At 60.8% G+C, this 23,773-nt stretch overlaps 1 protein-coding gene across 6 annotated transcripts in view; it reads right to left on the minus strand.

Moving 5' to 3' along the window:
• CCDC187 (coiled-coil domain containing 187) overlaps positions 1-23,773 on the minus strand; it is a 45,610-nt gene that overhangs the window by 13,512 nt on the left and 8,325 nt on the right. For 4 of the 6 annotated variants that reach the window (XM_018056090.1, XM_018056089.1, XM_018056088.1 and 1 more), the window contains 9 exons: positions 20,139-21,301; positions 19,827-19,921; positions 15,814-16,376; positions 15,372-15,459; positions 6,158-6,210; positions 5,361-5,808; positions 5,181-5,272; positions 1,776-1,855; positions 1,020-1,207 (listed from right to left, as the gene is read on the minus strand). In XM_018056090.1, the coding sequence (XP_017911579.1) occupies positions 1,020-1,207; positions 1,776-1,855; positions 5,181-5,272; positions 5,361-5,808; positions 6,158-6,210; positions 15,372-15,459; positions 15,814-16,376; positions 19,827-19,921; positions 20,139-21,301 (2,770 nt within the window). Of the gene's footprint in view, positions 1-1,019; positions 1,208-1,775; positions 1,856-5,180; positions 5,273-5,360; positions 5,809-6,157; positions 6,211-10,940; positions 11,054-15,371; positions 15,460-15,813; positions 16,377-19,826; positions 19,922-20,138; positions 21,302-23,773 lie in introns of all 6 variants that reach the window. The other 2 variants (XM_018056091.1, XM_018056092.1) reach the window with 2 other exon arrangements.

Here is a 23,773-nt window from a genome sequence, read left to right on the forward strand (position 1 = left end):
AGAGAGGACGGGAGGACAGCACATTTCCCGTGCTGGCACCCCAGCCCAGCCAGAGGGCCCTGCTGGGGAGGTGGGAGTCATCATGGAAGAGAAGACCCCCACATGACTGTAAGCTGCCAGTGATCTTAACTGGGATGAGCTATTCGGAGACCAATATGGGAATAACAAGCAGCTGTAAAAAATGCGTCCTTGTTGACATGAATTCCACTTCCACAAATTTACCTTAAGGAATTCATCTCTGGGATGTTCATGACTCAGGACACAGAGTTGGAGACACCCCAGAAGTCCAGTTAGAGGGGCTGGCTAAGGGGGCTGTTGTCTCTGCGCTGGGTGTTGTAGCGCTCATGCAGGGACAGGGAGAGGGTTTCTTGACTTTTAAACGAAAACTCAAGTTACAACAGCGTGTCAGTTCAGTTCAGTTCAGTCGCTCAGCCATGTCCGACTCTTTGCGACCCCATGGACTGCAGCACGCCAGGCCTCCCTGTCCATCACCAACTACCAGAGTTCGCTCAAACTCATGTTCATGGAGTCGGTGATGCCATCCAACCATCTCATCCTTTGTTGCCCCCTTGTCCTCCCACCTTCAATCATTCCCAGCATTAGGGTCTTTTCCAATGAATCGGTTCTTCGCATCAGGTGGCCAAAGGATTGGCGTTTCAGCTTCAGCATCAGTCCTCCCAGTGAATATTCTGGACTGATTTCCTTTAGGATGGACTACTGTCTGGAAAACCACCAGCCTTCCAAATGCTGTTGAAATAGCTACGTGTGTATCTCCCTGAACAAGACCTGCCAAGACAGCCTGGAAAATGGGCAGAGATGGTCTCGCAGATGTGGGCCTAGGGGAGGTTTCAACGCCACTGTATTCACCTTTTGGTCGCATCAAACTTTCTCCAAACGCCCACGACCTGAGGTAGCAGCACTTTACCCTGGGGGCATCGAGTGGGGGCACCGAGTGGGGGCACCGAGTGGGGGCACCGAGTGGGGGCGGGGCGGGGCCGGCGCGGCGCGCATGCGCTCACCTTCGCTGATGCTCCAGCCAGGCCAGCTCGGCGCGCCTCTTCTCCTCCAGCGCCTTCTCGCGCAGGCGCAGCAGCGCGGCCTGGTGCCGCGCGCGCAGGTCCTCTTCCCGCAGGCTCTGCTCCAGCATCTGGATCGTGAAGCGGCTGAAGGGTACCGGCGCCGCGCTCCGGGGCCTCGTCCGGCTCCTCTGTGGTGGGGCAGGCCGACCCGGGCCGTGTCACCACCACTGAGCGTCTCCGAGTGGGAGCAGCACCCAACTCCCCTGGGAGGAGGCCGCCGCCTCCAGGGAGCCTTCCGGGACTGGCCGCCCCATTGTTCTCCATGTCGTGCCCCTCTTCCCCGGGACACGTTACTATCCTCCTCCCAACTGGTGGCTCCCGAAGAAGGCAGGGTGGGGTCCTTGTCATGGCCCTGCACTCAAGCCGGCCACCTGTTTGTGCTCTGGATGGGTTAGGAAAGACTGGGCCCCCCTCCCTGACACGTGCAGCCGGCCCTGCCCCAAACCGATGTCACCTGCCACCCCAGCCGTGCGGAAGGGGCTTGAGCGGATATAAGCTGGAAGGGTGGGTGGCACCCATGGCAGGGAGAGCCTCCCTTCGCACAGGACCGGCAGCGGAGTACCCCCCGGGGTGCAGGCTGTAGGAGGGGTGGGTCTCAACACCTGATGTCCCCAGGGATGGAGAGCTGGGTCCCCTACCTCCTGCCAGTGCCTCCCCTGGGGCCCAGTTGTGAGCCCCTTCCCTGGGGTTCTGTACCTGGAACCTGGGCTCCTCCCAGAGCCTGGCTGGGGGCAGCTGGGAGGGGGGCTGGGCGGGTCTCCCTTCCTGCACAGGCTCTGAGGACAAAAGACAGGCATGGCTGGTCATGTAAGGTTCCAGGGGCCTTTTTTACAGGAAGTTTTCACCGAGCTAGGGTGTCTGGGCAACTTAATCTACCACCACCACCACCACCACAGCACAACCCTCCTCACCCAGACACACAGCCCCAGCCAAATCTTCAAGAGGCTGTGAAACGGAGCACGACTGTATGGTTCTTCCCCCCACACACCCCAATCCCAGTCGTGTCCTTGACCTGCCTTTACCTAAAAAAGACTTTAATCAAAGAATAAATGTAATCAGAGAAGAAAATACAGAAATTAGTCCTGAATTTTCATTGAAAGGACTGATGCTGAAGCTGAAACTCCAATCCTTTGGCCACCTGATGTGCAGAACCAACTCACTGGAAAAGACCCGGATACTGGGAAAGATTGAAGGCAGGAGGAGAAGGGGACGTCAGAGGATGAGATGGTTGGATGGCATCACCGACTCAATGGACATGAGTTTCACCAAGCTCCAGGAGTAGGTGATGGACAGGGAGGCCTGGCGTGCTGCAGTCCATGGAGTCACAAAGAGTTGGACACGACTGAGCGAGTGAGCTGAACTGATGTGTACATACACGCACATATACACGTATGGGTATACTTACATGTGTATTATGTGTAGATGCATAAATATATAAATTTTAAAAGTTTCTTGAATGTTTAAAAAAATGTACTGTGGAGTTATAAAGTAAATTGCATGACTACCGTAGCCTAAAGTCCAGAAAAAAAGAAATGGAGGGCTGTAAGGGCCTCCTATTCTGGGTGAGCCAGTGGAATGTCACGTGAAGGTACACCACAGGTACCATTGTAAGTCCTAGATCAACCACTGAAGCCAATTACAGCTCAGCAGCCAACAACAGAGAGAAAATCAAATGATTAAAAAAAATACTTGTTTGATCCAAAAGAAGGCAGAAAAAGAAAGGAAAAAAAGGCCAGTTGAGACAAAAGAAAATAGCAGGATGATAGATTCAAAACCTAGCAACATTGGGACTTCCCTGGCGGTCCAGTGGTTAAGATTTTGCCTTCAAAAAAAAAAAAATCTAAATGAAAAAGATAAAGAAACAAAACAACAAAAACAGACTTTTCCTTCCAATGCAGGGGGTGCAGTTTCAATCCCTGGTTGGGGATCCCACATGCCTTTGTGACCAAAACTCCAAAAACAAAATTGCAACAAATTCAATAAAGACTTTAAAAAATGACCCACATTAACAAAAAAATCTTTAAAAACTCTAACAATAATGATAATTCTGTTCAATGGAAACAGCTAAGCACTCCAGGTGAAAGGCAGAGATTGCTGGATTATATAATAAGACAAAGGAGCAAGATCCACCTACAGGCTGCCTCCAAGAAACACACTTGAAATACGAAAACACACATTTGTTACAAGTGGGGGGATGGAGAGGACAGACCAGCCGGACTGTCTGATGCTAGCTGTGGGAAGCAGGAGTAGCTGGACCAGACACAGCAGGCCGCGGAGCAGCGTGGGCCACTGGGGACAGAGGGCTGTCCTGTGAGGGCAGAGTTTTAAAGGGGTGGGTCCACCAAGGGCACGCGGTACCCCTAAACGGTGATGTTCTCAACACCAGGGTTTCTTTTCAAGAGCTCATAGAACATCCACCAAGATAGACCCACATCTCTACATATTTGGGCTCAGGTCCATCTAGTCAAAGCTATGGTTTTTCCGGTGCTCATGTATGGATGTGAGAGTTGGACTATAACGAAAGCTGAGCGCCGAAGAATCGATGCTTTGGAACTGTGGTGTTGGAGAAGACTCTTCAGAGTCCCTTGAACTGCAAGGAGATCCAACCAGTCCATCCGAAAGGAAATCAGTCCTAGGTGTTCATTGGAAGGACTGATGATGAAGCTGAAGCTCCAATCCTTTGGCCACCTAATGCTAAAAGCTGACTCATTTGAAAAGACCCTGATGCTGGGGAAGATTGAAGGTGGGAGGAGAAGGGGACGATGAGATGGTTGGATGGCATCACTGACTCGATGGACATGAGTCTGAGTGAACTCCAGGAGTTGGTGATGGACAGGGAGGCCTGGCGTGCTGCGATTCATGGGGTCGCAAAGAGTCAGACACGACTGAGCGACTGAACTGGACTGAACTGACAATGAGGAAATTAAACCGCAAGTCCATCACAGGAGCAAACAAGTCCATCACATGCCACCAGGGAGCGCGCTCAGTCTGCCGCCGCCAGCCCAGCCACGGCTCAAACTCCCAGAGGTTGTGCCGGGCTGCCCCTGCAGCCTGCACACAGGGAACTCTGTTTGCCAACACAGGATCCAGTATCCAACTGGATATGCACGGGGCCAGCACCAGAGAGGCCTCAAGGAATGCCCGCTCAGAGGGACGGAGGTGGGCGTATTGGCAGACCTGGGAAGAGTGTGGGCTTCCCTGTTCCCCAAGGGACAGAGATGGGCTGTATTCAGGATTTCAGCGGGAGGGTGGTGCTCACCCTGAAGGTCTACCCGAAGCAGGACAGACAGGGCTGGATGACCCGCCCACCATGCCTCCTTACTTAGCCATGCCCTGTGCTGTCGGCTTGTTTTGCTAGGCATCTAATCGAAAGCTTTCTTGTTGTAGTCCAGGCTCACTGCCCCCCAGTTTGGGTGGGTGGGGGTGGTGTGTCTACTAACTGGCTCACTGGCTCCCTGCGTGCCCTAACAAGCAGGAGGCAGTGATGCCTGATGGTACGTTGTGGCATCAGTCAGTTCAGCTGAGTCCTCAGTCGTGTCCGACCCTTTGCGACGCCATGGACTGCAGCACACCAGGCCTCCCTGCCCGTCACCAACTCCCGGAGTTTACTCAAACTCATGTCCATTGAGTTGGCGATGGCATCCAACCATCTCATCCTCTGTCATCCCCTTCTCCTCCCGCCTTCAACCTTTCCCAGCATCAGGGTCTTTTCCAATGAGTCGGTTCTTCGCATCAGATGGCCAAAGGATTGGAGCTTCAGCATCAGTCCTTCCAACGAATATTCAGGACTGATCTCCTTTCGGATGGACTGGTTGGATCTCCTTGCAGTCCAAGGGACTCTGAAGAGTCTTCTCCAACACCACAGTTCCAAAGCATCAATTCTTCGGCGCTCAGCTGTCTTTAGAGTCCAGCTCTCACATCCATGCATGACTACTGGAACACTTTCAAACCCCAGTTCCGCCTGCCCGGTAAGGCCGTGGGCAGGTCACCCCATCCCCGGCCCCTCTGTTGGGCACCTGACCCTGCTGCCCCCTCAGGGCCCACGCGGGGCACGAGCTGTGCTGTCCGGGTAGCTGTGGGGTTGGTTCTGAGATCACTCACCTGCGTGAGCTGACCCATCTGCCCAACTCTTCTTTCCGTCCTGGGGACTCGGGGAGGGTGCGGCCACGTCTCGGCCCGGGAGTGGGTATGAGCTGCCAGGGGAGAGAGCGCTGCAGACTGTGACCTACGCGGCCCGAGACCCCCACCCAGCCCCCTCGTGCGCTGGGAGGGGGCCCACACCTGGGTCTGGCTGCCGCGGCAATCTGAGAGGTCCTCGGCTCCAGATCCACACGCACCTGCGGCTGCTCCGGCTCCAAGGCCGCCCCTGGCCTGGCCTGGGTCGAGTGCTCCTCCCTCAGCCGCTTCGAGGGCAGGAAGGAGGTGGGTGTTGTGGAGGGTGGACCAGGCGGGGTCCCAGGGAGGAGCCAAGGCCTACTCTGAGGGCAGCTGCACTCGGAGGCCCTGGGTCTGGGCGGGACCCACGGCCCCCCTTCCCCGGGCTGACCTGACCCACGCTTCCCACCAGCCTTTCTCAGGCTGGGCTGGGCCGCAGGGGGCAAGCCAGCTGGCTGACCTCCAGCCTGGGTCTGGACAGCAGCTCCCCCAGGGCCTTCTGCGTCTCCCAGACCTCCAGCTCCCCCTGCTGCCGAAGGAGGGCCAGCGCCTGCCCCTGTTCCCGCCAGTCCGGCTGCAGGGAGGAGAGGAGCAGCCTCAGGACTCCCTGGGGCCCCCGCCTGCTGCCCCCGCCTGCTACCCCCGCTCCCTGGCAAGGCCCCCGCCTCAGAGGGCAGGCAGTGTCACCTCCAAGGACTGGACTCTTACAGAGCGTCCCCCTGGGAGAACCACCCCATCCAGCCTACCACCCTGCTCCCCAGCCCGCAGCCTCCCTGCCTCGGCCCAGCCAGGGCCCTGGGCTTCCTTCCTGCTCCAGGCTCCCCTCCCTCCCTCTCAACTCTGGGGCCCCTGCCACTCAGCCTCAGGGGGTGAAAGCTGCTCCCGATGGACCCCCAAACAGAAGCGGCCTAAAGGTGACACACCTTCAGGGACTCCAGGAAGCTCAGCGACTTCTGCCGGACGTCGGACAGCGGGCCTGCAGAAACCACAAGAAGCCGTGGCTGGGCGGCTTCCCCTCACCCGGCCTGGGCCTGCAGGACACGCGCTGGGAGAGGACCCCTTCCCTGCACGTCCAGGGAGGGTGGGCGGGGCCCCCAGCCTGCGGGGCAAGGAGACAGGTTGCTGCCTTACTGTACCCTGTCCCCCCCTTGGCGGGGGGCTCTCCCTGCCTGACCCTCGGCCACCCTCCCCTGGGAGCAAGGACCCCAGGCTGCAAACACGTGGCTGGGGCCAAGAACACAGGCTTCGCTGCCAGACAGGCCTCGGCTCATCACTCACCCGCCGGGTGCCCTGGAAGAAGCGCTAGTCCGTGAGCGCCTCCGCGGGGACACCCCGTGGTAAGATGCTCTGACACCTAGTGGCTGCCCTAATAAGGGTCGCAGCCCCGTGAGTGTGTGGTGACCCAGGCCGAGGGGCACAGCCCTGCGACCTCCCTGGGACTGTCCAGAGTGCAGGCTCGGAAACCTCAGGCTCCCCAGGTGGCCAAGGGCTTCTGGTTTCCGGTGGGGGCCCCAGCGACCCGGCCTGGCCCTTTGGAGGCTGCCTGGGGTGGCAGGGGGTGACTGTTGTCAGAGGTGGGGGTGGCGAGCATCGCTTCCTCCATCCCCACCCTCCATCTTCTCAGCAAGACCCCCATGAGAGCTGGCAGAGGGGGTCACAGAGGACGGGGGCTCCCCACCCGGGAGAGGCCTCAGGTCTGTGGCCGGCAAGCCCTCCTAGTGGCTCTTGGACGAGCTCCTGGGTCGTCCTTGGTGAGTGTGCAGAGAGGAGGATGCCACCCTGCTTCCCAGAGCAGCTCAGCGTCCCACGTTAGAGAGGCCAAAGAGCTGTGAACGGCAGCCGGACGGCTCCCGGGCGCTTCCACGGCGCTGAGGACACGGCAGCACGGAGCCCAGGGGAGGGGCGGGCGCTCCAGCCAGCCGACGTGCGCGGCACTTGGGGGACGCCTGGCATGCTCCCCCATGCTCCCAGCTGCCTGGCAGTTCCCTGGAGAAGGGGCCACTCCTCCCTTGCTTTTGCTTGTGGCCTGGAAAGAAGGTGCCCCGGTCCTCCACTGAGTTCCTGCAGATCCTCTGCCAGGGGCCTGGAAGCTTCAGAGAGCCAAGGCCCCCAGAGCCGCTGCTCCAAGAGGTGCAGACCTTTCATGGTTATCCCTGGCCAGGCCAGCACCCCTGACAGGTCACCAGGGAGACCCCGGGCTGTGGGTCCCCAAGCTCTGAGCTGTGATCCGGGAGAAAGCAAGTGTTCCCTGAGATGGATGCGGCCCGGGCCCCCGAGCAGCTGACCCTGCTGAGCAGAGGATGGTGCCGGCCTCGCTTCCCAACTCCTGATGACCATAGGGGAGGGGCCTCAAGAATCCAGCACGACCTGCCACCCCAGAGCGCCTGGTGGCCTTGTGGCTCCAACAGGACGATTAAACACATATGTGGCGACTGTTACTGTTGCCAACGGTGACAGGGGTGATGAGGACCAGGTGAGCTCTCCCTGACCTCGCTGCGGCTGGGGGCCCACGGCCTCAAACCAAAACAAAACCAATGGGGCCCCGCCCAGGGGAGAGGCTGCCGTGTCTGAGGGCCGGAGCCTCGCCGTCTGATGGCAAGCCGCCCTTGCTGTTCACTTTTAAACTCAGAGGAAACAAAAATGTAAAACTTCACTCTTCAGTAGCACTGGCCACGTCCCAGAGGCCCCCACAGCCACCCGTGGCTGGTGGGCACCACATCAGATGGCCCAGAATTTAGAACATCTCTGTCACTGCAGAAAGTTCTGTTGGGCCGGTGCTGCTGCCAGTGGGAAAGGCTGGGCCCCAGTCCCCGCTCTGCCGTTCACTGTCAGGCGGTGGGGGTCATGCCTCTCTGAGCACTGGCTTGCTCTTCTGTGAACAGGAGCGTGAGCTTGGGACCTGCCCGGAGGCAGGGTGACACCAGTGAGCTGCTGTGTGTGACACAGACAGGCCCAGGGGGCCTCAGGGCCTTTAGGAAGTCATTCATGCACTCAGCAAATATTCCCCAAGCACCTGGCCGGGCAGGAGCCGGGGCTGCAAGGAGAGCCAGACCCTCAGGTTCTCGTGGCCCACAGAGACAGAGGCACACACGCGAGTTTCACTCCCACCAAGCATGCTGAGACGGGCGAGCAGAGCACCTGACCCAGCCCAGGTGTCATCCGGGAGACTTCCTGGAGGAGGCGTCTGGTGGGAGTGCCCAGCGCCCGCACTCTGGGCTGTGCTCGCTCCTTGGTGGCGGGCTCCCGAGATCCTGCTTGGCTCCTGGCCTCCCAGCGAGGCGGCCTGCAGGCAGAGCTGGGAAAGGAGCGGGTTTTTCTGGAAGACCCGGCACTTGGCCTGGCACCTGGCCTGCTGGGGTTCAGCCGAGTGGCGGATGGGGGCCTGGCCCACAGCTCTGCCCACACAGACCTCAGAGGCTCCAGGAGGCCGTCTTTGTGGGAGGGGGGGCGCTGGGGAGGAGCACTCTGCCTCGGCTCTGCTACTTGAGGGGCACAGTGGGGGAGCAGGGGCCCCCTGGTGGGCTGCAGCCAGGCACCCTTGCTCCAGGCCCCTCCTTCCTCCGGAGGTCTATGGCCCAGCCCCTTGCCTGCCGAGAGGCACCCCTGGGGAAGAGGTAACTCAGCACAAAGGAGCTGCTGACCTGTTTTCCTTTGCCCTCCCCTGGCCCCCCATCCAGGCTACCCACTCAAGGGGTGACTCGTGGGAAAGCTCACACTGCCCCCATCCCTGACGTGTGGTCCCTGAAGTGTGGTCCAGCGTCCAGGCATGTCGTCCTGTCCACCAGCAGCGGATGGCCCTTCCCTTTGGGATGTTGACAGGAGGATGCCCTTGTCTGCCCTCCCTGCGGGATCCGGGTGGGTCTGCCCGTCCCCAGAGACACTGTACCACCTCCCTGCCACCACCCCGGGCATGGCCCGCCCTGCGCGGGCAGACACAAGCACAGGGCACACGTGGGCTGTGCAGCCCGAGAGGATGGAGTGGGCTGCCGTTGCAGACCTGCAGGAGTGGAGGCCAAGGGCCCTGCTGTTGCCCGGCCCACCTGCTTTCCGTCTTGGCCCCTGAGTCCCAGTGTGACCGCGCTTCACAGATCGGGAACAGCTGACGGTCCCGAGGGGCCAGGGCTGCCCGAGTCAGAGGTGCCCCACCCGCCTCCCAGTTCCTGCTCGGCCAAGACGACGGAGAGGGGTGGACAGAGAGCTGGTATCTGAGCCCAAGTCCTGGTCCCAGCCCATCCTGGGCACCTGGGCAGCTCATGCCCCTCCCTGGGCCTCACTTCCTGGAAACTGGTGCTGGAAGCGTCCACCCACTTCCGGGCAGACTCTCCCCCTGGGCGTTGGTTGCCCAGCTGCAGGTGGTCACCGGGGCATCTTTTGATTGCTCACCACCTCCTAAAAGGCAGGCTGCTTGAGGGCAGGGCCTGGTGCCCGGTCCATGCCAGGCTTGGAAGATCCTCAGTGAGCTGGTGCTGAGCGAGCAGAGGGAGAATGAGCCAAGAGACTAGCGGGCTCCCGGGCAGCCCCCTCCCCGAGCCGGGAGGGTCTCCCGGACCTTAGGGTGGTGGGGGGAGGTTGACTGCAGGATGGAATGACACAGAGCCCTCCTTCTCAGAGGGCCCGGGACCCCCGTACACACACACACATATCTACACGCTCACACGTGCCCACCCGTGGTCCGCAGAGGGCTTTGTTCCCCACCTCTTGCCCAGCCTGGCCTGAGGGGCCCTCTGTCTTCCAGGGAGGGGTAGGTGTCTCTTGGGGGCACCGCTGCAGGCAACCTCTTGGGAAGCTGCTCATCCACGAGGGTCCCCCACACCCCCTGTTGCCTGGTGGCAGCTCTGAACCCAGGACAGTGGGACACCAGAGCGCAAGGCTGAAATTCCTCCTGCCCGCCTCTCCCCCAGGCACCAGGGGGGTCTGGGGACTGCTAACTGACCCCCCAGGCCTTCCACAGGCCACCAGACCCCACAGGCCTCACTGCCCTCCTTGTGAGACGAGCAACTCTGCCCAGGCCCATGAGGTGGTGCAGATTTTATTTGGGGCTGCTCCTGAGCGGGGCAGGGGTCGGGGTTCACTCTGAATGCACCTACAAGAGCCCAATTCTCCTACAGATGTGAGCACATCTTATTCTTATTTGGGAGAAAACCAACTGAAAAATGAGGATAAAACGGATGCGCATCCCAGACCTCTCAGAACAGCGCTTGATCCCCAGCCCCAGGCCAGAGCCCTCCAGCTGAGCCCCTCCCTGAGCACCCACTGGGCAGAGCATCCCGCAGGCCAGCTCATGCCCTACTCTGCACGCTGCCAGGACAAAGGCCTGAACCCAGAAGGGTACTCGGCGGGCGCCCCACCCCCAGGCCCCAGCTAAGCACCAGCTCCAGGGTTCTGGGCAAGTCCCAGCTATAACCAGAAACAAAAACCCTCTGGTAGCAGAAGAGAAGGCAGAGGGCTGGGCCCCGGCGGCAGAGCTGTGGTTGAAGCAAGCTTTCAGCCCTCGGGAGGGCAAGGGTCAAGTCAGGACAGAGGCGTGGCCGGGCCCCGAAAGCCTCCAAAAAGCTTTAATACCGACGCGTGGGTACGCTCCAGGCAAGAAAGGACCTCTCTACACCCAGAGCCTCACCGAGCGTCAGGCAGTGGAGGGGGTCCCCAGAGGACCTCCCTGGCCACCCGACCAGCCAGCCCAGGGCCTATCCACAGGTGCGCCCTTACCACAGCTCCGGAGGGTCCAGGGCGTGACCAAGCCTGCCCCTCTGGCCGAGTGTGTCTCTTCCAGCCGCCGGGAGCCGCTGTAGGGGTCCGGCGTGGCCGGCACCCCGAGTGAGCTGGAGACACACAAACACCTGTGTGAGCAGCGAACACCCTCGAGACAGGAGACAGCCGGGGGGGGGGGGGCCGGGGGAGGGCCAGGAGGCTGGGCTCCTGCAGGCCCGGCACCCAGGGAGACCCAAGGCCCAAAGAGGGGCTGGGCCTGGGACCGGAGGATGCCCTGGCTCAGCTGGGCCTGATCTGTGAGCAGCGACTTGGGGCTCAGTGCTCATTCCTGCAGGGGGACCAGCTCCCGGCAGGAGCGCCTGGCGTCCACGGCCACTGTCCAGGGCTGGGGCCCACGTCAGAATGTCCTTTGCCTGAAAGCCCTCGCCTGTCCTCGGTCTGCTCGCTCAAAGTGCCTGCTCTGGGGTGACGGGCACAGACCTCCATCTGCTTCATGACGGGCACGTCCTTCATCTCCGCCCCCTCGGCCATCGGCTGGGGGCACTGTCCACCAGGCCCACGGGGGAGCGGGGCCCACGGCCAAGCTCTAACTCCATCACCGTCTTCTTGTGCCCTGCACTGCCGCCCTGGTCGGAGAGGGACCTCAGCTGGCCAGGCAACCAGGAAGGCTGGGGTCGAACTGGTCTGGTTGGAGCCAGAGACCTGCCCTCCATCGGGGCGAGCTGCCTGGCACGTCTGCCCACGGGAAGAGACGTGGCCTTGGGCCCCTCCTGAGAGGGCGGCAGCCCAGGTTGGGCAGGAGAGCTGCTGAGCACAGGTGGGCGGCAGCTTCCCCAGGTTAGGGGCCTGCGGGCCAGACGCGTGTGCTGGGCTTGGACGAGCGGTGCTGACAGCCCGCCTCCCTTCACGTCTCATCAGGGTATGTGCCCCTCCCTCCTGCAACCCAGCACCCCCACCCAGGACCCCCTCGAGTGACTGAAGACACGGCCACACCTGCGGGCCATGGAGACGCGGCCTCCAGCCCCGCCAGACCCACAGTCACAGGTGTTTGCTGAGCATCTGCCATGCTTAGCCCCTGACCCCGCAGGGGAAATGGCGTAAGAAGACTGTTCCACAAAGGGCAGCAGCCTGGGACTGAGACAAGAGATGCTTTGAAGGTGAGGGGCTGGCCCAGGGGCTGATCCCGGGATGGCCCCAGGGGTGCTGGGGCGGGAGTCCTGACCGCGGGCTCTGACGGTCAGGGGAGGAGGGTTCCTAGAGGCAGTGGCGACCGGGGCTGCTCCAGGAATGCGTTGGCATGGAGGCACGGGGGGCAAGGTCGCTGCAGGGTCTTTTCTAGACTCTCTCGCTCCCTTCTTCCCAACCCAGAACCTGAGGGGCACAGTAACCCCCACCTGGGATCAGCAAAGGGCAGGAAGGAGCCGCGTCCTCTGAGGCCATCAGTCCCCAAGCCAGTCGCCCTCCATTATCTAGACCACGTGTTGCAGAATTTCCCGCAGAGACAGACCGTCCGTGTTGAGGCTCTGTGGGCCCCCGGGTCTCTGTCTCCACGGAAACCACTCAGCTCTGCCTTTGTGGCAGGAAAGCAGCCACGCTTGCTGTGTAAGCATGATGAGTGTGGCTGTGCGCCAATAAAACTTTATTTACAAAGACTGTTGGTGGGTCCTGGGGGCGGTGGCTTGCTGACCGCAGGTCTCGAGTTTTTTCTAGGGCAGTGGCTCTCACCAGAATCGCCTGATCACGGGGCCCACCCCCAGCATATCAGACTCAGGAGGGCCGGGACAGGAGGGAAGACACTGCATTTTCTAACAAGTTCCCAAGGAACAATTTGAGAACCACTGGCCAGGGAGGGGGCGTAGTGGAAAAACCATGAGTCTGCAGTCCGAGCCCTGGGTCTGAACCTCGGTTTGTCCTCCCCCTAAGCGGGTCACTTCTCCTCCACCAGCCTCAGCTTCCCCATCTGCAAAATAGGGATGAGCATACAGCCCTCAGGGTGCTGGAAGCACTCCCCGAGGTTCAGGGAGGCCTGCGGGGCCACGGCGGGCACACAGCGGGGCCACACTCTCTCCCGTCCTTCCTTCTAGACGGGCTGGGGGTGGACTGGGCATCGGGGGCCCCAGCTCCGTCGGGGGTGGGGGAGCTGGGCGGGAAGCCCTAATGTCCCCACCATCCAATGCTGGTAGCAAGCTCCGTCCCCACCCGGCTACTGAGCACCGCGGTCCCAGCAAGGAAAGCACCTGGTGGAGGAGACCCGCCCCGACTCAGGAGCTGGCCTGAGAGGCAGGATGGGCCAGGCCCTGGGGAGCAGAGCTGTGCCCTGCAGCCTAGGACTCACAGGGCACTGAGGGAGGTGCCCAGAGGCATGGCCGCAAAGCAACCCCCGGGAGCGGTGAGTGGCTAGTTTAGAAGGCAGGGCCGGGCCAGGGGCCTTCGAGGACGCCCCGGTCCTGGGCTCCAAGGGCGCTGGGCCGTCCAGGGCATGGCTCTGAACGACTTCCACCTCTGCGGTCTCTCTGTGCCCGGGCAGGCTGCGGGAGGGGCGGGGAGGGTCACTCCATGTGCCTGGTGGGAAGGCTCTATGGCTTGGGGGAGGGGGCCCACATGCCCAGGCTCCCCGGCTCTGAGACCTTGGATGAGCCCACAGGACCTTGCTGGCCATCCAGCAGCGGGGACGTACAGATGTCCACCTTGGAGCCTCCCATCCCCCCTCCCCTTCTCAAGGTCTAGACCGGGAGCAGGAGGGAAGGGCAGGGGCTGAAGGCGGCCAAGTCTGGCCCAATGCTGACCCCTGCTGGTGGCAACAATTCCATTCCAGCTTCCCAGGTGGCGCTAGTGGTAATTAAACTCGCCTGTTAGGAGACCTGGATTCCATCTCTGGGTCAGGAAGACCCCCCTGGAGGACATGGCAACCCACTCCAGTATTCTTGCCTGGAGAATCCCATGGACAGAGGAGCCTGGCGGGCTACAGCCCATGGGGTCGCAAAGAGTCGGACACGACTAAGCGCACACACAGAGTCAGAACTTGACTGAGGCTGGGCCGGGGAGGGGAGGGAAGGGGAGGGGAGGGGAGGGGAGGGCTGGGGAGGGGAGGGGAGGGGAGGGAAGGGGAGGGGGGAGAGGCAGCGCTGGGGGAATGGGGTGCTACAGGCAACCCCCACCTCCTAGGGAGGACTCAGGCTGGGGGTGGGGTGTGCTTTCAGCACAGGCCTGGGATCTGCGCTGACCACTCCCCCACCTGTGCAAGGGCCTCCCCCACCCCACTTGGGTTCCTGGCTCTCTGACCACGGCCACAGTCTCCACCCTCCACTGTCCTCTCTGTTCATGAGCACTGCACCCCCCAGGCGGCCCCCCAAGGCCCCAACCTGGGCACCGAGCCCAGGACACACCTGGCAAAGTACGTGGTGAGGATCCCCTCCCAGTGTCTCTGGGCGGCCCCCTGGGAACACCCCCCGCCACTGGCCTGACCCCCTCTGGAACCCCCTCTCCCCCTTGGCTCTGAGCTCTGGAGCCTGAAGTCACAGAGGACCTGTGGCCGCGTGAGGTGAGGGGGCATCCTGCGAGGGGCTGCCTGGCAGGGCGGGGGAGGGGATGGCTGCCCCAGGACAGAGGGGGCAGGGCCGGGGTGTCTGAGACCCTCCTGGGGCAGCACTGGGAAGGCGCCCATGGGGCTGGGGGCCAGGAGGGCACTGCTGGCCGGGGAGGAGGGCTGGACAGGGACTCACGCCTGCAGGAGCCGCGAGGCAGTGGGGCTGAAGTAACGGTTCTTGGGGTGGGAGCGGGCAGTCCTTACAGGAGGAGATGGGGCCACAGCTGCTCAGTGAAGTCCAGGGGCTGACAAGGGCCCCAGGGCTGAGGGCACTGAGCAGCGACATTGGCTGCTGGGGGGGCGATGAGCTGGGAGACAGAGAGGGCAGGGGTGGGTGCAGCTGCACGGCCAGGGGGCCTGGTGTGAGGCTGGGCCCAGAAGAGCATCCCCGGGACGGTGACTGCTAAGGCAGCCTCGCAGGCCCAGGCGGGGCTGGCTGGGAGGAGAGCAGGGCTGCTGAGGGCCCCTGGTGCCCCTGCCCCAGGCTGGTCATCCGTCCATAACCACTGATGAAAAGGGACCTGTGTGAAGTGGCCCCAGAGAAGGTCAGGGCTGGAGACAGGCCTGTTCAGGGGCTTGTGGGCAGGCGGCCCTGAGGATCTGACACTGGTGAGAGACCTAGAAGGAGGGCCCCTGCCTCCACACCCCGGACACGACCAGCCTGCCAGCCACCTGTGGACGCCTTGGCGACTGGGGCCCCAGGTGGCCCACTGCTCACAGCCCAGCCAGAGGCGTCCAAGGCCCACCTCTCCCCAGGACAGGCCAGGAGCTGTGTGCCCCGCTGGCCCGGCTGCGCCCACCCCAGAGGCATGAGGTCGTTCAAGGGCAGCGCCCAGCCTTACCTCCCTGCGAAGGGGCTGAGGGCCTGGAAAGAAGCCACGTTTCTTGCCAGCCTCCCGTCCAGCTCGGAGCGTCCATTGTCCATGAAACCTTTCGAGAGAGGAGCACCAGGACTTCACTTCCTACAGGCTGGCAGGGTGGGGAGGGGCTGCCGCTTTGCAGGGAGTGAGGTGGTCCCCCTGCGTCCCCCCGCATCCCCACGGCAGGAGGCACAGGGGTCCTGCGCTCTAGCCCCTCTGCGGAGTTGGAGGTGGGGCGGGGAGGGGGCGGGACGTCAACCTAGGACCGGGGCCCACCCCTGCCCCAGTAGAGGCAAGGCGGTGACAGCAGGCACAGAGGGACAATGGCCGGGGTCTAGTCATCATCCCCCCTCAAGGGGAAGAGACCCAGGGGCAAGGAGAAAGTGGGGCCCCTGGCTGCCAGCGGGGCCTGGGGTAACCCTACCTATGGGCTCGCTGGCGTGGCGGGCCCTGGGGCTCGCACTCTGCAGCCGCTCCCAGCCAGGGCTCCAGTGCACCGTCTCCGTGTCCGGGAAGCCAGGGGTGGAGAGAAGTGGCCTGGCCCGCAGCTCTGCCCAGTCCCAGGGCGCCCCTTGGCCCACGTTGGGCACCAGGGCTCTGGGGCAGGCCGGCGTGCTGGAGCCAGAGGGCAGCGGCCCCGGGCCAGGCCCCACCAGCGCGTCCATTGCCTCGGAGCGGCGCAGCTTGTCCGTCAGGACGTCGATCCGCTGCTTCAGGATGTTGGCCATGGTCTCCAGGGCCTGCAGCCGGGCCTGCTTGTATCGGAAGTGCAGGGGGCCCGGCATGCCCAGGCGCTCCGACTCCTCAGGGTCCAGGTAGATGCAGAGCCCCGGGCTCCGGCAGTGCATACTCAGGTCCTGGAACTTCAGGGGCCCCAGGGAGGAGCTGGCTGGCATCAGCAGGGGCGCGCCCTCCCAGCCATCTTGGGAGCCTCCCACCTCCAGAGTCTTGGTGGGGTTCAAGGCTCTGTTCAAACACAGGCAGAAGCTGCAGGGAGAGAAGGGACAGGGATCAGCCTGAGGGGCGGCGATCGTTTCCATGCGCGTGGGAGACACGCGTGTACAGGAGTGCACGTGGAAGCAGCTTCCGGGCCAGGCCCGGTGTCTCTTCACTGCGTCCGTTTGTGACTGTGGTGATCACGACGGACCGCGCGCACCTATTAGAAGGAAGGAGACTGGTTGGCAGTGATTTCCTAGATATGACCCCAGAAGCACTGGTAACAAAACAACAAGCGGCCACTTGGGCTACTTCAGAGTTAAAAACACGTGTGTGTCAAAAGACCCCATCAGCAGAATGAAAACACAGCCTTCTCGACTGCCTACTTTTGCATTCCAATCTCCTTTGATGAAAAGGACATCGTTTTATAGTGTTAGTTCTAGAAGGTCTTGTAGGTCTTCATAGAACTAGTCAACTTCAGCTTCGATATCAGTGGTTGGGGCATAGACTTGGATTACTGTGACGTCGAATGGTTTGCCTTGGAAACGAACCGAGATCTTTCTGTTGTTCCTGAGGTTGCCTCCAAGTACTGCATTTCAGACCCTCTTGTTGACTGTGAGGGCTACTCCAGTTCTCCTAGGAGACTCTTGCCCACAGTAGTAGACATAACGGTTATCTGAATTAAATTCTCCCATTCCTGTCCATTTTAGTTCACTGATGCCTAAGATTTTGATACTCACTCTTGCCATCTCCTGCTTGACCATGTCCAACTTACCTCGATTCATGGACCTAACATTCCAGATTCCTATGCAATATTGTTCTTTACAGCATCAGACTTTTTACTTTCACCAACCAGACACATCCACAGCTGAGCGTTGTCTCTGCTTCGGCCCAGCCACTTCATTCTTTGTGGAGCTGTTAGTAATTGCCCTCTGCCTTTTCCCAGTAGCACACTGGATACCTTCTGACCCAGGGGAGATCATCTTCTGGTGTCCTATCTTTTTGCCTTTTCATACTGTCCATGGTGTTCTCGAGGCAAGGACACTGAAGTGGCTTGCCATTGCCTTCTCCAGTGGACCACGTTTAGTCAGATCTCTTCAGTATGACCTGTCTATCCGGGTGCCTCTGCACGGCACGGCCCATAGCTTCACTGAGGTTGGCAAGCCTCTTCACCATGACGAGGCTGTGATCCATGAAGGGGATGTTATGTGCATTTTAAGTGAAATGTTTGTAAGTGAAAAAAAAGGACACAGTGAAGCAAGATGAAGGACCTAGAGCTGCCCCGCCCATGGAGATGGACGTCCCCCAGCGTCATGTCCAGCCGGAGGAGCTGCACAGCGAGGACCCCTGCAGCCTCTCCGATGGGGGGCTGCCCGTGGGGCAGCAGGCGACACGGGCGTTCAGTGTGTGCACGCTCACTTTGGGCCTGTGTCCTCGCCTGGGTGTGACCAGACACCAACCCTGAGAAGATAAAAAGAGGTGCAGACCCTGGGCTGCCCTGCAGCCCCCGAGTCTGGGGATGTGGCCCAGGGACGTGCACTTTTAAGACGAATGAAGCAAAAAGGAGCCAGAGAGAGGAACTTCCAGGAGCCAGGGGGCCGGGGAGGGTGTCCAATCCACTGAGGTGAGCGGCTGCAGAGAGGGGTGGGTGCTGAGCTCCAAGGGGTCCAGCCCAAAGCCCCCTCCCAGAACCCTGGCTGCCAAAGGTGCACCCAGGATGCAGGTTCAGATCAAGCGCAGGGCAGGCAGCTCCTGGTGGGGCGGGGCCTTGCGGGGACCCCTGTCCTCAGCCCCTCTGGGTCCGCTCCTCCCCGCCGGCCACAAGTGGATGACGTTGCCGGAACCCGGCTGTGAGCTCCTTGTCACACTGCCCTCCCCTCATCACCAGGCAGGTGGCCAGGAAGTGGCTGGCCCTGGCCGGAAGCTCCCAGGGCCCTGCCCACAGCTCTTCGCCGTGGGGACGAGCACTGGGAAGGGCAGCCTCCGGGGAGCCTGGACGCTCAGTCGCCCAGAAAGGCGGCGGGAGGTCTCCCACCCTGCACTTCAAGATGCTGCCCGGGGAGGCGCCACCTGTACAGCTGCCCCCGAGAAAGGAAGGGACACTGCAGTGAAAGCCGAGAGAACATGACCACAAGGAGGGAGCACGGGGAGGTGTGGGCAAGGACGGGGACAGACGGCTTTCCTGCCCTGCTGGTGGGGATGTAAAAAGCTGCAGCTGCAGCCAGAGTGAGACACAGAGGTACCACGGGACTGGACAGCTCTCCTCCTGGGTGCGCGCACAGGAGAGCTGAAAACAGGTGCTCAGATGTTTCAGTCAGAGCGGCCGAAAGGGGGGAACGAGCTGACTATGGGTGTGCAAAATGTGGGAGATGCCCCAGTGGAATATTACTCAGCCATAAAAAGGAAGGAAGTCCTGACGCAGGCTGGAACACAGATGAACGTGGAAAACACACTCAGAGGAGGGAGTCAGGCACAGAGGCCCTAAGAAGAGGTGAGTCCAGCCAGCCAGAATGGCCAGCATCAAAAAAGCCACCAACAGTAAATGCTGGAGAGGGTGTGGAGAGAAGGGAACCCTCCTCCACTGTTGGTGGGAATGTAAATTGGTACGACCACTACAGAGTACAGCATGGAGGTGCCTCAAAACACTAAAAACAGAGCTACCATATGTCCTGGGCATAGGGTAGTCCTGGGCAATGCTAGTCCTGGGCATTTATCTGGGGAAAAAAAAAAAGGGATCCAAAAGGATACACGCAACCCAGTGTTCACTGCAGCACAATTTACAGCAGCCAAGACGTGGAAGCAACAGAGGACTGGATAAGGAGGATGTGGTGCGTATATACACGGAATGTTACGGCCATAAAACAACGAGGTAATGCCACTTGCAGCCACGTGGAGGGACCTAGAGAGCGTCACACTGAGTGAAGTCAGTCAGACAGAGGAGGAGAAATATCGTTTGACGCCCCTTATATGAGGAATCCAAAAAAAAGACACAAAGGAACTTACTTACAAAACAGAAAGAGACTCACAGACTCAGAGAATGAGCTGACAGTTGCCCGGAGGAAAGATGAGGGGAGGGGATAGTTAGGGAGCTCGGGATGGACATGCACATGCTGCTGTATTTTAAACGGATAAGCAACCAGGACCTCCTATATAGTGCATGGGGAACAGGTGAATCCGTAAGGACAGACAGCCGATTGGGGATGCCTCAGGGCTCAGGGGCGGAGTGAGGGGGGCGACTGTGAACGGAAACCGCATTTCCTTCCAGGTGATGAAATGTTCTGGGACTAGACAGAGGTGGTGGTTGGTTTCAAAATATTGTGAATGTACTAAGGGCCCCTGAATAGTTCAGCTCATAAAGGTTAACTTTACGTGACAGCAATCTCACCTCAGTGGAAACCGACGCAGCCCTGATCACAGGCTCTGTGCGGCTCTGGACCGAGCGAGCCAACCCCTGCCCGGGACAGTCCCCCAGGAAGTCCAGCCCCGGCCGCTCACACCCACCTGCCTGGGGCCTCCTGGTCCCCCAGCACCATACCGGAAGTCACCTTGCTCCACTGCAGCACCGGCGCCCCCGGCCCGGCGGCAGCTTCCAGATCCTAAAGCAAAGGAGGATGCTGTCAGCCCCAGCCCAGCCGCAAGGCCCCAGCCCAGCCGCAAGGCCCCAGACCCTGTCTCAGCCTTGGAGCTGGCCCCGGCCTCTGCGGGAATCACAGGCTGGTCCCTTCCTGGGGGAGGGTGGGCAGAAACGGAGGCAATGGGGTCCCCGCAAAGCCCCATGGACCAGGGGAGCTGGGTGTCCGAGCTGCCACATACCCTGGACTGTGCCGCGTGCGGGACGAAGGTCACAATGCCAGGGGTCGTCTGGGAGACCACGGGGATGGCTCTGCCCAGCATGGCCTCCCTCTGCTTCCTGTGGGCGCCCTGGAGCCTCTGGTTTCTGAGCTCCAGCGAGTGCATGGCTGAGGCCTTCTCCTTGAGGGCCTGCCGCCACCAGGCTGCAGTCTTCTGGCGCATGAACTCACGCAGGGACTCAGAGCCGTGGAGGGGGCCCAGGGCCCCCCGGGGCTGGGGGCAAGGCCGAGGTGGCCGCACCTCATTCTCCTTCTCAGGCGCGTTCCAAAGCGCACCCTGGCTGGGCCTTGGCCAGGCGAGCTTGGCCCCCGAGGGGGTCCGCAGGGGACCCCTGCCCTGATACAGGGGGCTGGGCCCCTGTGTGAAGGAGGCGCTCCAGGGTCGCCAGGTGGGTTGGCTCGGCCTTTCCAGAGGGCTCCATGGCCTCGGGGCGGGGGCTGCCGGGTCTTCACAAGCAGTCCAGGCCCTCTGTGGACCCCAGGCCTGTCCGGCCGAGGCGCTCCAGGACCGCTGCAGGAAGGGGACCCACCTTTCGGGGGGGCTCCCGGGCCTCTGCAAGGAGAGGTTTCGTCCTTGGAACGCCCAGGTCTTTGGGGGGCAGGAGGCCTGCCTGGCCGAGGCACTCCAGGGCCGCTGGGGGAAGGAGTTCAGCCCTTCAGTGGGGCTCACGCGTCTCTGGAAGGAGGTGTCCCGTCCTGGGGCCGCCCAGGTCCTATGTGGATAGGACTCCCACCCAGCCACAGGGCTCCAGCGCTGTGCGGCAGGGAGGCTCCCAGCCTTCTTGGAGGCAGGCAGCCCGTCCGTCGGGGCCCCAGGGCTCTTCCAGAAGGAGCCCCGGACGTCTTGGGGTTTCCAGGGGCCTGGCCGCCTCCTCCCTGCCAGGTCACGCAGCTCCAGCCCTCGGCTCGTGTGACGGGCCCGGGCCAGCTCCAGCCCGGCCTGGATTTGCTGGCGGAGGTCTCGAAGGACGGCCATAGCAGCCTGGACGTTCACAGGTGGATCGCGGGAAGCCAGGGTGGGCACGTTGGCTGAGGGCATCTGCGGGTCACTGTGGACAGAGGCTGGACTTGGCGTCTGGGGGTGGACAGGGGAGCTCTCGGTGGCTCCAACCTTCTTGCTGTGATCTGCAAAGACAGGCAGTCGCGGGGTTGCCAGGAGGAGCAGAGCCCCCCAGAGACCACCCCCCTCTTGGCTCTGTCCTCAACATCCATTCCCCCCGAGATCACCCCCCCGGAGGAGCAGAGCCCCCCAGAGACCACCCCCCCGGCTCTCTACTCAACATTCACTCGCCCCCGAGACCACCCCCCCGGCCCTGTCCTCAACATCCACTCCCCCCGAGACCACCCCCCCAGCTCTGTACTCAACATCCACTCGCAGAAGCCCTCTGGGGGCAGATGCCACGTCTGGGTGACTCATGGCTGTGCCCAGGAGTCTGGCACAGAGCCACCCTCTCTGAACATGTCAAAAACTGAGTGTGTGTGTGAGTGTGTGTGAGTGTGTGTGTGTCAGTGTGTGTGTGTGTGAGAGTGTGAGTGTGTGTGTGTGAGAGTGTGTGAGTGTGAGTGTGTGTTTGAGTGTGTGTGTGAGTGTGAGTGTGTGTGTGTGTAAGAGTATGTGAGTGTGTGAGTGTGTGTGTTAGTGTGAGTGTGTGTGTGAGTGTGTGTGATCGAGTGTGTGTGAGTGTGAGTGTGTGTGAGTGTGTGGGTGTGGGTGTGTGAGTGTGTGTGTGCGAGTGTGGGTGTGAGTGTGAGTGTGTGTGTGTCTGTGAGTGTGTGAGTGTGTGGGTGTGGGTGTGTGTGTGAGTGTGAGTGTGTGGGTGGGTGTGGGTGTGAGTGTGTGTGAGTGTGAGTATGTGATTGTGTGTGTGTGTGAGAGTGTGTGAGTGTGTGTGAGTGTGAGTGTGTGTGTATGAGTATGAGTGTTTGAGTGTGTGGGTGTGGGTGTGTGAGTGTGAGTGTGTGTGAGTGTGGGTGTGTGAGTGTGAGTGTGTGAGTGTGAGTGTGTGTGAGGGTGTGGGTGTGTGAGGGTGTGGGTGTGTGAGGGTGTGGGTGTGTGAGTGTGTGTGAGTGTGTGAGTATGAGTGTGTGTGTGTGTGAGTGTGAGTGTGTGGGTGGGTGTGGGTGTGAGTGTGTGTGAGTGTGAGTATGTGATTGTGTGTGTGAGTGTGAGAGTGTGTGTGTATGAGTATGTGAGTGTTTGAGTGTGTGGGTGTGGGTGTGTGAGTGTGAGTGTGGGTGTGAGTGTGAGTGAGTGTGAGTGAGTGTGAGTGTGAGTGTGTGTGAGTGTGAGTGTGTGAGTGTGTGTGTGTGGCGGGGGGGGGGCAGACGTCTCCTGGGAGCCACTCTGGCTGCAGGCCTGCATCTCTAGGTCAGGACATCCTGGTGGTCGTGCCCTGCCTTCCAGGAGCAGAAATTTGCTTCTCAGGGACAGAAACCCTCTTTTTGATTTTTTTAAACACAGCGACTCCCCGAAGCCCCTGTCAGCTGGTGGGTTTGGCGGGCATCTGACAGGTCTCTGGGGGAATGGGTGCCGCGCCCACACCCCAATGCCATTGCCACCTGGGCATCTCTCCCCCGGCACCCACCCCCCACCCGCAAGATGCCACACGGAGCGGAGCAGAGTCCAGGCGGAGACACAAGGTACCTAATTCTGCGATGGGGGCCTGGTCTCTCAAGGGGACCTTGCTCTGGAACCTGGGAAGGGCAGGCGGGGGCCCCAGCAGCACCCTCACCAGAGCTTGTCCTTTCCTCCAGGCTCGAACACCAACCAACTCAGAATCTTAAAGAGAAAACACATATACAGCCAGGTGCCCAGGGCCCTCCGCGTGCCAGCCCAAGGGGAGGGCTGGCAGCTCCTGGCAGAGCCAGGAAACCAGGTCACACACTCCCGGAGGGGACAGGGTGAAAATCCTTGGGTCCAGGCCACTCTGGCGCTGGGCCATACCCCAGCCATTAGCCAGCATCCTGGGCAAAGTTGAGTCTCAGGATGACCTGGACATGTGACCTGATTTCTCTGGCCCTCAGGGGAAATAAAACGTACTCCCTATGGCTTTCTCTGTAAAAACACTGAACGCAGGCCCTCGAGCACCGCATGCGCTCTGTAAAGGCTGGTCAGTAGCAAGATGATCGCTTGCACACCCAGAGCTCAAACGGGGGGCGGCGGCACTGTCGATAATCACTTGCCCTGAACCAGAGGAAACTAATTTGTTTTTAAACTGGTGAGAGCGGGGATCAGGGTAGGAATCAAAGAAGCTGTTGCCGAGAAAAGGGGAAATAGAAGGCTGAATTTCTCTTTTCTTTCCTGAGAACAAAGAAGATAAAAAGAGCAGTGAGCAGGCACGATCACTCCTCGTTCTTATCTGGTCCTAGTCTGTAGTCTGTGACTGAGGTCGCTTCTCCGCCCTCTAACTCTGCAGGAGCTCATTCTGAACCGACTATCCTTTAGTGTCAGTCACTCAGTCATGTCCGACTCTGTGACCCAACGGACTGTAGCCCACCAGGCTCCTCTGTCCACGGGATTCCCCAGGCAAAAATACTGGAGGGAGTTGCCATTCCCTTCTCCAGGGGATCTTCCTGACCCAGGGATCGAACCCAGGT

The sequence above is a fragment of the Capra hircus genome, chromosome 11 (genome assembly GCF_001704415.2).
Source record: "Capra hircus breed San Clemente chromosome 11, ASM170441v1, whole genome shotgun sequence".
Lineage (NCBI taxonomy): Eukaryota > Metazoa > Chordata > Mammalia > Artiodactyla > Bovidae > Capra > Capra hircus.